The 13,951-nt window shown below is 41.5% G+C and overlaps 1 protein-coding gene across 2 annotated transcripts in view; it reads right to left on the minus strand.

Moving 5' to 3' along the window:
• Window positions 1-1,179: 1,179 nt before the first annotated feature.
• Window positions 1,180-13,951, minus strand: part of adgb (androglobin) — a 34,278-nt gene continuing 21,506 nt past the window's right edge. The window contains exons 23-35 of one of the 2 annotated variants that reach the window (XM_020097612.2): window positions 12,485-12,578; window positions 11,637-11,771; window positions 11,220-11,370; window positions 10,900-11,087; window positions 10,448-10,614; window positions 9,953-10,083; window positions 8,478-8,589; window positions 6,509-6,663; window positions 5,274-5,429; window positions 5,027-5,099; window positions 4,826-4,922; window positions 1,797-1,980; window positions 1,180-1,640 (exon numbers count right to left, since the gene is read on the minus strand). In XM_020097612.2, the coding sequence (XP_019953171.2) occupies window positions 1,437-1,640; window positions 1,797-1,980; window positions 4,826-4,922; window positions 5,027-5,099; window positions 5,274-5,429; window positions 6,509-6,663; window positions 8,478-8,589; window positions 9,953-10,083; window positions 10,448-10,614; window positions 10,900-11,087; window positions 11,220-11,370; window positions 11,637-11,771; window positions 12,485-12,578 (1,847 nt within the window). In that variant the 3' untranslated portion in view covers window positions 1,180-1,436. Of the gene's footprint in view, window positions 1,641-1,796; window positions 1,981-4,825; window positions 4,923-5,026; window positions 5,100-5,273; window positions 5,430-6,508; window positions 6,664-8,477; window positions 8,590-9,919; window positions 10,084-10,447; window positions 10,615-10,899; window positions 11,088-11,219; window positions 11,371-11,636; window positions 11,772-12,484; window positions 12,579-13,951 lie in introns of both variants that reach the window. The other variant, XM_069514480.1, reaches the window with a different exon arrangement.

Here is a 13,951-nt window from a genome sequence, read left to right on the forward strand (position 1 = left end):
AATTGGTTGAGAGGGAACAGTGCAGAGAGGAGCGGGAACGTTCTCTGCCAGGAACAAGACTTTCAGGATTAGCTCTGTCATGCAGCTACAGGGGCAGGAATAGTGGCTCGCGAGATGAGGCCTGACAGACTGAGCGGACACATTAAAAACGCAGTGTGAGGTATACACATCACAGTGACACACTTTTATGAGCAGAGAAAACACTGAGTAATGCACGCATGCAAGACCACGTGTCGACAAATTCACTTGTGTGTCCAGAACTAAGATCTCATTCATATGCTGTGTTTTCCTAATTTGGCTCCAACATCATAACGAAAGGGAATAATTTCCCACATAGAAGAATTTTAATAAGGGCGTCGTCAGCAACAGGCAACAAAAGCTGTAGAGCAGAGCAGATTGCTGCTGCAGAATGACTGTGCACATGCCCATAAATACAAGCCACACAGAATTATTTTCATCCTGACGTCTTGTACACACACACACACGCATCTCCACTCCCATCCAACTCTAACACATGCACACACACAGCATAATGATCATTTTCTTCATGCAGCAGCTCAGAATTGAACTATTCATTATTGTCAACCTTGAAAACAACCTAATGCAGGCGTGGTAATGAGAATTTATTAAATGTCCACAGCCACTAGATGGCACCATCTCCCTTTTCATTTCCAATTTGGCTTCCCATTCCTCAGCGGCTCAGCTGACTCTCTGCAGGACGACCAGAAAGATGCACTTCACATATTGAGTTGGATAAAGAGCACTTATTTGACCATGTCATTCTTTAAAAACATAACGGATTATATTTATAAAACAACAGTTTCATGCACATTAGCAACCTAACCATCTGTTCTGAAACACATTGACTTCAGCCTTGAGATCTGTCACCTGCCCATGCTGCATTTTCATACTCATCCCTTTGTCTCGGTCTCCAACAAATGGACTCTTGTGGGCTTCTATCAATCAGACAATCAATCAGTACCACTCAGCTTGTGGGAGGGTGGCTGTACCCAGCATGCCTCGGGGTCGCGCAGTCAATACAGTGACCTTCAAGACAACAAAAGACTCCCAGAATATATTCAGGCAAACTGGGCATCCAAGTCAACGTCATGCCTTACCAATCAGATGGCTGGACATTCTCAGTGGGTTTACATGTCTGCACACAGCCAATAACAGCCATTTTGTAATGTAGAATTGATTATATTTAATATGTTCTACAGGAGATACAAAGATTGCGTTTGTAGGCTAACAGTGGCTCTGTTGATGCAAGATATATAAGACAGATGAAGGAGATATATATATATATATATATATATATAAGTCCTTGTTTTTATAGAGTGAGAAAACATAAGAAAGAGATAATCAACAAGATCTTTCAGTGTTCAAACAGACTTGTTGAGAGGAGAACTGAGACAGGAAGTTGGTGCCAATGGCGATCATTTCTTCTTGCCAGCAGACTTGGCACATTTGTCGGACTGCTGAGTGGCAGCAGAGGTTGGGGTTGTTTTTTCTAGAACTGCATGCTTGGCCTCCTCCAGTGCTTGTTTCACCTCTTGTTCCTTTTTCGCGTCCGCCATCTGACGGCTACTAAATGCCTTGCAAGCGTCGAGAAAGTTGTTATGGCGCTTCCACAAGGCCGCCTGGAGACAGGGCAGAGAGGCAAAGAGAAAGACAGTGCAGGGTCATGTCTTACCAGCGGGACAGAGAGCTGACATTACCACTGTGATGGACCAAGATTCTCATTAGTGTTGTCCACATCTACGATTTCACATTCTTCTCTCTCTGCTGTGACTGACCTGCATGTTCTCATGTATCTCCAGCTGGCGTCTCATGAGCTCCTTCCTGTTAAGCTCCTGCTGTTTCTGGTGCTCCAGCACGTTGTCTCGAACCAAACGGTAGCTCTGGATCTTTTCTAAGCGCTCCCTCTCCTGGATCTCCTCCATCCGTGTGTCCATCAGCACAGGAAACTCTTTTTGGCGTCTACGATCAGACACAAGGACTTAAAACAATGAGTATATTCATACCATGACGTCTTTAACACCTTTTCTATATCATTTATTACAAGAATGTTAATGCTGGATAAGCTCAAGACTTTTCAAAAAAGATATAGCGTCATGCAATTGCATATGCTTATCAAATTCTGAAAGGGATATTAGTTAAATTGTCATCTCAAACTATTGTACATCTTATCAAATTCCACCAGGTTGCAGATTTTACAGACTATTTTTTCTGAGATGGAACAAGCGACAATGTTGACACAGGCAGAGCAAATAAAAATGGAAATGTGGCAGATAAGTGCAGAGACGGGCAGAGGAAATGATAAACACAGTCCCATGCCTTATCTCATATCCCAAGTTGTGTATCTAGATTGATATCTGTGAAATCTATTTGGATTTGATTAGAAACACTGTATGTGGGTATTTCTCTGTTAAGACTGTTTGACTAAAATGTAATTTATTTCTGTTTGTGTGTGCATGCCAAGACAGACAGGAGCAGCAAAAGATGGAGAAAAAACATTGTGTGGCAGTCAACGTGTTTAAACACACACACGCACGCACACGCACGCACACGCACGCACACGCACGCACACAAGAGGTCAACAGGAGATTACCAGTGTTAAATGTTTCTTCCCATTTCCTGAGCTGACCTTAATCAAGAGGCGAGGCCACTAGAGGTGATGATGAGAGTTCATTTGGGTAATGAACACTGTCATGTTCCCACTCTATCACTGTGTGTAACAACATGTGTGCTAATGCTGTAAAGATTGAGTGTGTGTGTGTGTGTGTGCACGTATCACGTGCCCTGCAGTGTGTCTTTGTGAGACAAGAGTTATTTTGCAGACTAGTTAGACTCCTGTAATAGACTTCACCTCGGGATCTCTCTCTCTCTCTCTCTCTCTCGCCTTGGATAGCAGGTAACAGCGTAAACAGCCATTAGCAGCTGCACCCAGACCCACGTGTGGACAAAAACACACACAAACCCACACCAGGAGAGGGTGGAGAGGTGATGGGTGAGGGGCACATCTCATTGGAACGACAGGCTCATTGGGGTCCTGAAATAGCTCTCTAATTACAAGACCCAAATATCACCTAATTTATCATGGAGAGGGACGGACAGAGGGAGAGTAATGGGAGACTCAGGGGGAACTGAGGAGGGAGACTCTTCCCTTTTGAACACTCGCCGAAAAATGTCAAAAGCTGACACTTACATGTTTCACAAACCAAAAACTCAAAGAGGTGCTTGTGATACTCATCATGTATTCATGTTCAAGAAGCGGAGGAATTATCTTTTGACCACTGTTAGATAACTGTCTAATAAAAATGTTGCTCTGAGTGATGTTACTAATTGGGGTCCAGTTATATAGTGGAGTCACTGTAATGCAATGCTGCAGGGCTAGAGATGATGCAGCTGAATTTAGGCAGCATGAAGCAGAACACAGATAACACTAACAGCTCCGGAGAAAACACAGCATCAGACAACAGAATGTGAAGCGTAACAGTTGTTTATGATTTGACATATGATGAGATGTACGGTTGGTGTTGTAGTGATATTGTTTTTAGAGATTCATGAGTCATTTGTTTCTTCCTTGATCGATATAATTCAAATCAAGATGCTTAATTTGCTTCCTATTGCTTAGATGATGTGGAAAGAAGTTACAGTTTGATCCGGCAGACAATCCGGCAGTACATCATGGTGGACAGTCCACTATTTTTTATTTATTTATTGTTTCTAGCTTGATGAACACCTAAATATTTTTTTTCCTCAACAGCCCCTGTCTTGTGTTTACAGGTCTATTCATCGGATACAGTACATCACCATCCTCTGGAGTCTTTGCTCTTTGCCTGGGAAAGTGTATAGTCTTGTTACACTGCTGTTCACAGCACTGTTGGGAGCAAAGGTTACGGACACGGGAAATCCCTAACTACATCCACAGCAGAAACCAATCTACTGATTGGGATAAGGCAACATAGAGATGGTGAACATTTAAATACATGCATAAGGACACAAGAAACCCCAGGTCTGGTGGAGTCAGGCCTTTCAGCGGAGTCTTAATTCGGCCTCAGAAAGTTAGAAAAGCAGAGTGATTCAAAAACTACATTAGGCAACTGGACCGCACACTGCATATTCCCCACAGGACTTCAACAAGAGAAAAAAAGAAACTGCCCCTTGGAAAAATACAAGAGGATGAGTCTGTCTTGGCTGCTTATATATTGTTATCCAACCCTGCCCTCTGAGCACAGAAACAAATTTGTCTGTTGGAACAAGCGGAACTGAGGTCTGTTTATAGAGAGGAACGCAAGGGACCATAGCTGCGCAACAAAAAAAATCACTGTTGATACAGATGACAGATAAAAGATATATGTATTTGAAGGCTATAATTCTTTTGTTTCATGTCTGTAAAAAGTGAACAGACATAAGAAAGAGACAAGAGCAGTCGCAGCAACAATCTTTTGGTGTTGTTTCATCAAGTACAAGGCACAAGGCTGTGATTAAACAAAGATCCTTCAGTGTTCCAATAGACTTGTTGAAAGGAGAATTGAGACAGGAAATCGGTGCCAATGACCATCATTCTTCTTGCCAGCTCTCTTGGCACATTGGTTCGGCTGCTGCGTGCCAGGCTCAACTGAGGTCTGTTATAGAACAGTACCCAAGCAGCCATAGTGCTGCAACAAAGTAAAACTGAGAATTCTGCAATGTATAGGCATGTGGTCATTTAACAATGGCTTCGGTTTGCTTTCAGCATTTTTCCAACTTACTACTCGTGCTGTCTAAATAAAGCATGTCGTTAAATAGATGTAAAGAAGGTGAGAAAGTTGTAGAGCACCTGATAAAGGGTGTGTAGTCCATTTGGGTAAAGGCGGAGGAGGTATTAGTCAGCTTCTGATTGGATGGAGAGGTGTCAGGACTAGATGTGGGAGCAGCTGTGAAAGAACACATTATTAAAGGGCTTATTGTCAAACAAATGAAAACACAGAGTGTCTTAAAACATACGTGTACATTTACAGTATATGTATACGTTTAGTACCAAGCTCTTTGCCGACTTCTTCTTCTTCTTGAGGTTGGACTTGTTTTAGAAATTGGAGACGTGACTGTAAAGCCTGAAAGGACAGTGAAGGATTCTGATACTATAGAGTTCAGGGATAAAAATAGTATCTAAATATATTTTTCCAAATTTTACTTTTCACATTTCTACAGGAGATCCAATAAATTAGAAAAAGATCATAAAAAAGTTAAGGGGTCAGATTCAATCTCCATTTCGAACACCATGTTACCTTGGCACAGCGGCCTGGCTCGACCATCTCCCAGGCCTTTTTAATGGATTGAATCTGGTCCACTCTCTCTGTGTCCTTCTTCACCTCCATGCTCTCTGCTTTACTCTTGTCGCTGACCACACGCAGCGTCCAGTGCGGCTTAGTCAGGTCAAGGCTCTGCACAAGGATATATACACACAGACACCACAAAGCTCAGACAAAATACATAATGCACATACTCAGATACACAATAATGTCCCAGCTGAAGGTCACTGTTCCACAATGTATTATGATTTTGTCTCTTTCAGCGAGCAGCTCAGACAGTCTGGCACACGGACAGACAGACCAAGAATTACATTATAGGTCCTGTTCGTCTCTTTTGTAAATAGTAGAAAGACTTTTACTTTGTTTATTCAGAAACCATTATGTCCTCTACCTTCAGCAGTGTTGTGCTGGAAAAATATTTATAATGGACATGTATTGAAGGTAGTTATAAAGTAGTCGGAAAATGTGCCTTTCAGATCTCATTGTGTTTAGAGTTTGACATATAGAGTGTGGAGAATAAAAGGCACCCATTATGTGAATCAGTCAATTATCAAACCAAGACCGTTACACTGAGAATCAGAGGCCACAAGATTATAGAGCATGCTAAAACAACTGTCTCCTACACTGTGTAAATACATGCAGGTCGTCTTGGCAGCTGTAGGCGTCTGATAAGGTCAGTTTCTCCTATTAACATTTCAGAGTTCACTTACAGCAGAGTCGAGCAAATATGTAAATAGTGACCTGCCAGACAAAATAAATTATTATAAATATTACAACAGAGGTGTCCGAAAATTAGTTCAACAACAACCTTGTTATTTCGGTATGGATGGGAATTTGTGATGAATATTTACTCCACTGAAAGTGCCTCAACATCCTGCACTCGAAAAAGGTTAAAAATGTTATTGTTGTTATAAAGTTTTTACAAATGTACCTTTTCCAAACATGACAGTACTGTGGAAAATACATGTGGACTTATGTTAAGAGTATTATGTTTTGAGTGCATATTGTCTGTTGAATTTGCCCACGCTGAAACTCGTTTAACACTCGCTTAATTATGTAGCACTGCAATATAATTGATTATAAGTGCACCTGATGCAATAAAACTAATGAAACCTGAACATTTATTATCTAATACCTATCTTTAAACGTTGTTTCTAATTTATAGCTGGCCGTGTTGCTGTATGCGTCACAGTGCTGAAGTGATGTCTCACCGTTTCCTGCTTGGAGCCAGACTTGGAAGTGGCAGCTGGCTTCCCCTTCTCTTTGTCCCCTTCGCCTTTGCAGTTGGTTTTAGAGGTGCCAGACTTGTGCACATCCTGGCTCGGTGTGTCAGTGCTGGGTGAACACTTCACGTCCTCCTTGTTCTCTACATTTAGCAAAAAGGAATCAGGTAAATTCACTTTTCTATTGTAATCTACAAAACCTGCTGTTTCCCTCCTCACTACTGGTATTATGCTGTGAAATACGACAAGTAAAAGCACTATTATCATAAATATTCGATTGTAAAAGAAGCTTTCAAAGAATTTACTCTGAAGTGTTAGAGCAGACGCACATAACTTTTACCTAAACATTTGTGAAAAATTAGAGAAAATGTCCATACGTTTGATGTAATTATAGTAAAAAAAAAAAATCCATTGATGCAGAACCATCTTCAGAAAGAACCTGAGCAGTTTATTCAACATGAGCAGAACTCTGCATGTGTTGTGTGTTTGTTTGTGTGCTAGATGGCACTGTTGTACTTTACAGCAGAAAATGAGTGCACAGTCCTCAGCTCAGATGAAGCATCAACTCTGAGTCTCACTTCTCTGATACAGAAAGGCATAATAATCCATCATTTAGCTGATACCCTGTCATTCTGCCTCAACAGCTTTGGTGCACGCTCATTGAGTTACTCTTATCTCAAGTCATACAGAAATTCAACATTCAAATTGGGTCTAAATATCAATGAGTGTAGTTTTAATTTCAAACTAATGGGTTTATTGAAAACTGATTTTCATGCAGTTTGGTTACTAAAACTCTGTGCTCTCTTATAACCACAGTTATTGACACCATGTAGGTCGACAAGAGAATGAAAACAACTGCCACAACTGCATGTACAGCTCCTACAGACATCTGACTGGTTTAATGGTGTATACTGGGGTTTAAAGCAGAGATGCATATATGTGCATGCTTAAAACATGCGCAGTACAGTGTTTGGACTGCAGCTTGTTAAACAGCTTGTTAAAGTGGTTTCAAAGCTTGGCATGGCATGTAGTGATTGTGTGCATCCATGTAGCATGTAGAGAGCATGATCAAGGGCACAGCCTCACCACTGAGACAGAGTTAAACTGGGTGAAATTAATTCACTTTCCTGCTGAGATATTTCCCAGGGCACCAGGGGGCAAGAGCCAACTTCATTTGACTTCCCATCGACCCACTTCCACAAGCTCATTGGAAAAAAACCACAGAAGACCCATGTGGACATTGGCTTGCACGCACACACACGTACAATTTGCGCACACAACCTTAACAAGCTCACAAATCTATGAAGAGAAAATGCAAGGAAAAGACTGGCTGCGCTTTCTCTTCAGGCAATCATTCAAATTGTCACCCATGCAGCACCTTTTTCACATCAACCTCCACCCGCGACGCAATTAATTCATCCCCTCAGAATTTTTAAGGAGCTTCTGCAAATTTCAAAGCCGTGATTTTTCAATCGATCTAATTTGTGCAGCGTGATTAAAGGCAGAGCAGCAGAGTTGGTGGCAGAGGACAGGATTAGTGCCTCAGCCAACAACCAATCGGCACAAGATATCCCACTCTGATCTGCGAAAGCAGTTGTATTCATTTGGCTTTCATTAGGCTTGTGATTACAGATCCCTGGCTAGCGGAAGCAAAGGAAAAAAAACAGCGTCGGCCTTGGCCTCTGACACTGCCTACTGAGTATCTGCCACATTTCACATGGAAAACAAAAATAAGCAGAGCAAAAAAGAAACATGAAGGGCATATTAGAAAATGAAGTCATAACCTAGGGCTGAAAAGCTGGAAAATTCTGAAAGCAATAATAAAAAAGGATAATAACAAATATATGGAAATGTCTGAACCATTTATGGTCCATGTTTACACTTAATTTTGATGTTCAGATCAAGATTAATGATTGTTTACGGTGACTTGGTGTTGATGTAGCATTTGTCTTAGTACCTCTCATTTCATTCTTCTCCAAGTCTCCAAGCAGATGGACAAAAGCCGACTGAGCTTCATCCAAATCCCAGCTCTTATGAAGCACCTCAGCCTGCACCACATACTTATGACCCTGTGAAACACAGACAAGCAAAGTCAATGGACGACTTCTTCATTACATTTAAAACACAACATAGACACATCAAAAAGACATAAACAGCATGAGAAACATGGAATCCAACACGTTCAGATGAAAGCCGACATGACATGCGTACTCTTTGTGAACATACAGCTGCAAACTGCTGATGATTCAGAGAGAGACACAGGGATCTTAAAGAAGAACATCGCATTTTGTGTTTGCTGTTCTCTGCCCTGGTTGACAGAAGCACATGCTAGGCACAAAGGGAGAGGAGGCAGTGGGCTTGTTAGCCAAGATTATATCAGGAGTGGTAACTCCTACATCCATCACACTGAGCAAAGAAGACAGAATTCAGACAGCATTCCAAGGTGAGACTCAAACTAATGCAGAGAGACTAATGAACTAAAAAACAGCCAATTATAGCTATTATAGCTTTGTCCATAGGAGACTTCGATCCATCACTATTGAGCATCAATATGTTTGCTGTGTGTCCCTGTGGTGCGGAACAGAGCTTTAATCACTGACCCTTTGCTTGATCAATGTTTTAGTCCTGATCGATGGCTGTTTATTCTGTCCTGCTGCTGATCTATGAGATCTGACATGATCCGTCTCATTAATATTGATGCCACTACATTGTTGTGTTACTTCAGAGGAAACATTTATCTTCCTTAAAAAGGACTGAATTTGTAGCACATGCAAGTGTTACTGAAACCAAACCTGTTAGAAAAAGGCTCAATTCACTTGAGTAACATGAAATGAATTGTGGTTATTCATGAGGTGAAAGCAGTCGCTGAAGGAATATTAAAATAATAGCTTGTTCTCCACATGTATCAACGACAGTCATCACAGCAAAGAGAAAAAAAAACCTAAGTACGTTTTTACATAAGTGAACAGGGCAGCCAGCGTGTTGTGTCTTTTTTAGTGCCTACTATATACTTTGACAATAAACAAACAAATGACAGCGGGTCTGTTAGATATAGGACCTTCAGACAATAGAGTGACTCATAAATCATGAACAAATCACTGCTCCCTGACAAGTGTAGACAGTAACAACAAAACCACCCCTCCGGTCTTCCTGCTCTACTCTTGCAAATTTTGTCTTGTGTGAGAAACTGTGTGTGGGTGTGAGTAGGTTCATGTGTGTGAGTGTGTGCACGCGCATGCCTGCAAAAAAGGCGTTATGTGTATCTTGGAGTGAAAAATTGATATGAACACAGGGAGAAAGAAAGTGGGTGAGAAAGAGAGGGAGAGAGTGAGATGTGTGTGAGTGTGTGTGTGTGTGTGTGTGCATGAGAAAGAGAGATCAGTGAAGTGTTTGACTAACAGCAGATAGCACACAGACAGCTGTCAGTGATACCATAGTCTCTGTGGGAGGCTGGTGCTGGTCAGGCGAGGAGTCCGATTTCTCAGCATTTTGTGGGGGAGCATCTACCACTTTGACTCTCTTGTCCTGGGTGGGGCTTATACTCTGCTCCTGGCTCTTCTCATCTGTGTAACAGAAAGAGAGAAGATAAACTAAGACCATATGTGAGACCAGACAGGAGTGATCAGCAATGTGCCGGCGTACGACTACTGGAGAAATCAACAGAAAAGCTGTAATTAGATTAAGTGGCAGGTTTTGAAGAGCTGTTGATTGTTTTAGTTTTATTATCTGCCAGTAGTCTACTGTTCGTTAGGCTAATAGAGCAAAAGGCAAGTTCATTATTATTTGAAAGAGTCAATTATGAAGCTAAGATTCTCAAATTGAGGCTATACGTTTGATTTTCCAACATGCAGATCAGCAGCAGACTGAAAAATCTTCTGCCATGAAGGGATTCATTCATCAGTTATTTAGATTTGAGTGACTGCTCACCTTTGTCGGCCAGGAAGCAGAATACAGGAATTACCACATGGCCTTTCCCAGTTTTGCTGGCCACCTCTTTCTCCTGGTCCAGAATTGAAAGATGTATCAAGACATCTGGCGAGGAAGTCTGAATCTGAATTGTTCCTTGGACGTCTGTTGTCACCTGCACAAGGTAACTATGGAAACATTTCAAATGACTGTGGGCACCATTAGTCTTGATGTTGCTGGGAAATGGGTCTTTTTCAACAGCTCCCTGGAGAATTTAGTAAGATATGTTCTCTTTGCTTGTTACACCATGTGTGAGATAATAAAACATCTCATATCGTATACTGTAGTGTAAGTAATTTGTATTTTTTATGACACACATTCAGCAAAACAAATTTAAACTGAAAAGTACGGATCCTACGATGACGAGTTGTATTCAACCTGTCAATAAACTATGTACCTGATATTTCTCTTACCGACATATGAGGTTGTCATCATTGGGAATGTAATAATCCCCTAATTCCTTCACTGAGAAATTGTTGAGCGGAGCCTCCCGGGCCAGTTTTGGGAGAGGTTCCCTTGATCCGATCAGGCGCATCCTCCACTTGGCAGCAACAACAGGCGATTCAGGTGTGACAGCCTCTGCTACGAAGGTATAGCCAAGCTGGAATGACAGATACAGAGGGATTATAAAGTCAAATATGATTATGAAGTCAAAATATGCTTATTACGGAGGGATTGTGGAAGACAGGTAGACAAAGAGAAATGAAAGCAAGTCTTGATATCATCCACTGACCTTGTTGGGTTGATACACATGAGTTGCTAGTTTGTTGAAGATCATGTCCAGTTCCTCTCCTGTGTCATTATTTATGACGTGCAGCAGACTAGGGATCGGGGAGTAGATCTTCGGTACCAGCAGCATCTCCTTAGGAACTAGGAAAACCTCTCTTCACATGAAAGAAAAATAAGTAAACAACAAGATATAAAATTCAATTTTTGCTTTCCGACTGTTTTTGTTAAAGTTCAGGAACTCAATGTTATACAAACAGATATTTCCTGATATTAGCTTTATCGGCATATATGAGAGCCGAGTGCATGGCTCAAAGGAAACGTTATGACCTTTGCTGAGAGGTGGACATAAGTCATTTATACCTGGATTCATCCAGATGTTTCACTGACAAACCTCAACCTTTAAGTTACAATGTTTTCTAACCTGAAAACCAAGACCCAGGAGTTGGCTGTGTCTTGAAGAGATACAGAATAATCAGCAAAGGTGATTTTGGTCCATTCATCCTGCTGACACGGGTAGAGCTTTGCGTTCCCTTCAGAGTGGTGGTCAATTATATACCTGTGCAAGAAACACAGGAGAGAGCACTTTTAGAAACATTTTAAATAAAGTACCAAAGCCACACAGAAGACCAAAACAAAATCTCTGCTATAATTTACACAAACATTTTGGAGAAAACATAACTCTGATGTGGCTGATTATGAATGAAAACCAGTTCTCAAAAAAAAAAAAAAGACGACATTGAAGGAGAATATGTAGTATGCACTTCACATCGCAGCATGAACTTTGGCTGAAGTGGATGTTTCTGTCAGTTTCTGTCAAGCTCACAACACACAACAAACCCCCACCCTACCCTCCGTGCAGACATTAACTATGCTCGGAATGCTCGTGCACACACATACAGTACTTCCCCAGGCAGCAGGTCATTCAGCAGACGCTGCTAGCCGATTGGAACGAGGAGAGGATAAACAGCAGATGGTACCACTGGGAAAAGATGGAACACAATGTGGAAAATGCTCCCTGCCTGGCCGCCACAGGCCGCCACAACCAGGAGAGAGAGCAGATTCTGGGCATGTGGTGCAACAGGGAGGCAAAACTGATGCCATACAATGTACAAAGCATTGGCACAGGATTCTGAAGGATATTCTAAGATAATGACGTGTGAGTGATAATGTGCGAGGTTAATAAGGTGCATCGTATAAACATCCAGAATCAACATATTCTTATTCGGTCGAGTCAATCATGCATTTTCACAATATGTATGTTTAACTCACCGTAGCAAAAATGCTGCATGTTTGTCAACATCTGACTCAACCTTCGTCCACATGTCTGAAAGGATCTTTGCAGCACCGAGGTTCTCCTTTGTGCCTGAATGACATGAGCACACACACAAACAATTAAAGATGAAAGACAGTCAATGTTGCTGTCAAATACATGAAAAATGATTATGGTGACCTTCTTCAGGGAAGTCATTTACACCTGGATGGACTGAGATTTATTCAACCAGGTTGGAAATTCTCTTTCCCTTTTTTGTCTAACTCAGTGAGAGGCGAAAGGGGATTATTCTCACTTTGACTGCAACTTTCACACTCATCCCAAAAGACATGTAACCACCGTGACAGGAGCGAGGCTTTGGTGAAATGGGTGTGCATGTGTGTGTTTGCATGTAACTGAGAGGAACGCTGTAAAGACACAGCTGAAAGATAGATGTTTTCACATCCGACATGTGGCATAGGTGTCCTCACGTCCTCTCTCAAACACCTTCCCTCCTCTCTCTCAGCTTTCTCCTTTCAAATGGCCACTTTCCCAAATCGACACTGCCATTGGAATGGCCAAGGCTAGTGTTTGAGAGATGAGATCTGCTATCATTTTTATGACAAGATGACACAAGATGGCAACTCAAAAGAGGCAACAGACAGAAGGGAGAGTGGTAGAAAGAAAAGAGGGGAGGAGGAACAGTCTAGAATAGTGAGGAGAAGAAAAGTTATACAGAGATGCTGGTTGAACAGTGATTTGTTTATATCATTCAATGGTGCACAGAGAGCATAAAAAAATATGGTGAAGAATTTGGCCATCAAAATTAATACGTTTAGTTCTCACTTTCCTTTAAACAAAAGCTTTCTAAAAGTGAAGCCTGACAGAGCTTTTCAAATATGATTGGTGTTTTTGCCGTAAGTGGCACTCTGAAAGTACAAAGTGCTCTGACAAGTAAATTAATAAAAGTAGAGAGAACTTAACCATAACAGGTCTGTTCAAGCTATTTCTCCTGTGCGTGTGTGCACTCCTACTAATGCTGCATAACCAGCAACAGAAGCAGAGGGGCTCTGAAGGATGTGGACATTTTGGATATCTGGTATCTTTGAACCACATTTTTCAGCCATGAAAAATAAGGCAAAAGCCTATATATGCTACAGTACAGCACTGTTTTATGCAAATGCTCCATATGTGCGAGTTATTCAGAGGGCGCCAGTGTCATCTGTTGTGCCTGGAGAAGGCGTACTTTGCTTTAAGCTCCAGCAAAAAATAGACAATGTCTGGGCAATGTGTGACGTCCACCATCTCCTCTGGAATCAACAAACAGCGGTGCAATTTCAAGAGCCTTACCACTCCCTCTTGATAAAAGTGGTTCTTAATAATGATTCAACTGAAATAGAGGAAACAATCTGACATAACCACCATGAAAACAGTACAAGAATCAAAAAGAAAACATGATTTCAAAGTAAGACTGATACATTGAGAGG

Source organism: Paralichthys olivaceus, chromosome 19 (genome assembly GCF_024713975.1).
Source record: "Paralichthys olivaceus isolate ysfri-2021 chromosome 19, ASM2471397v2, whole genome shotgun sequence".
NCBI lineage: Eukaryota > Metazoa > Chordata > Actinopteri > Pleuronectiformes > Paralichthyidae > Paralichthys > Paralichthys olivaceus.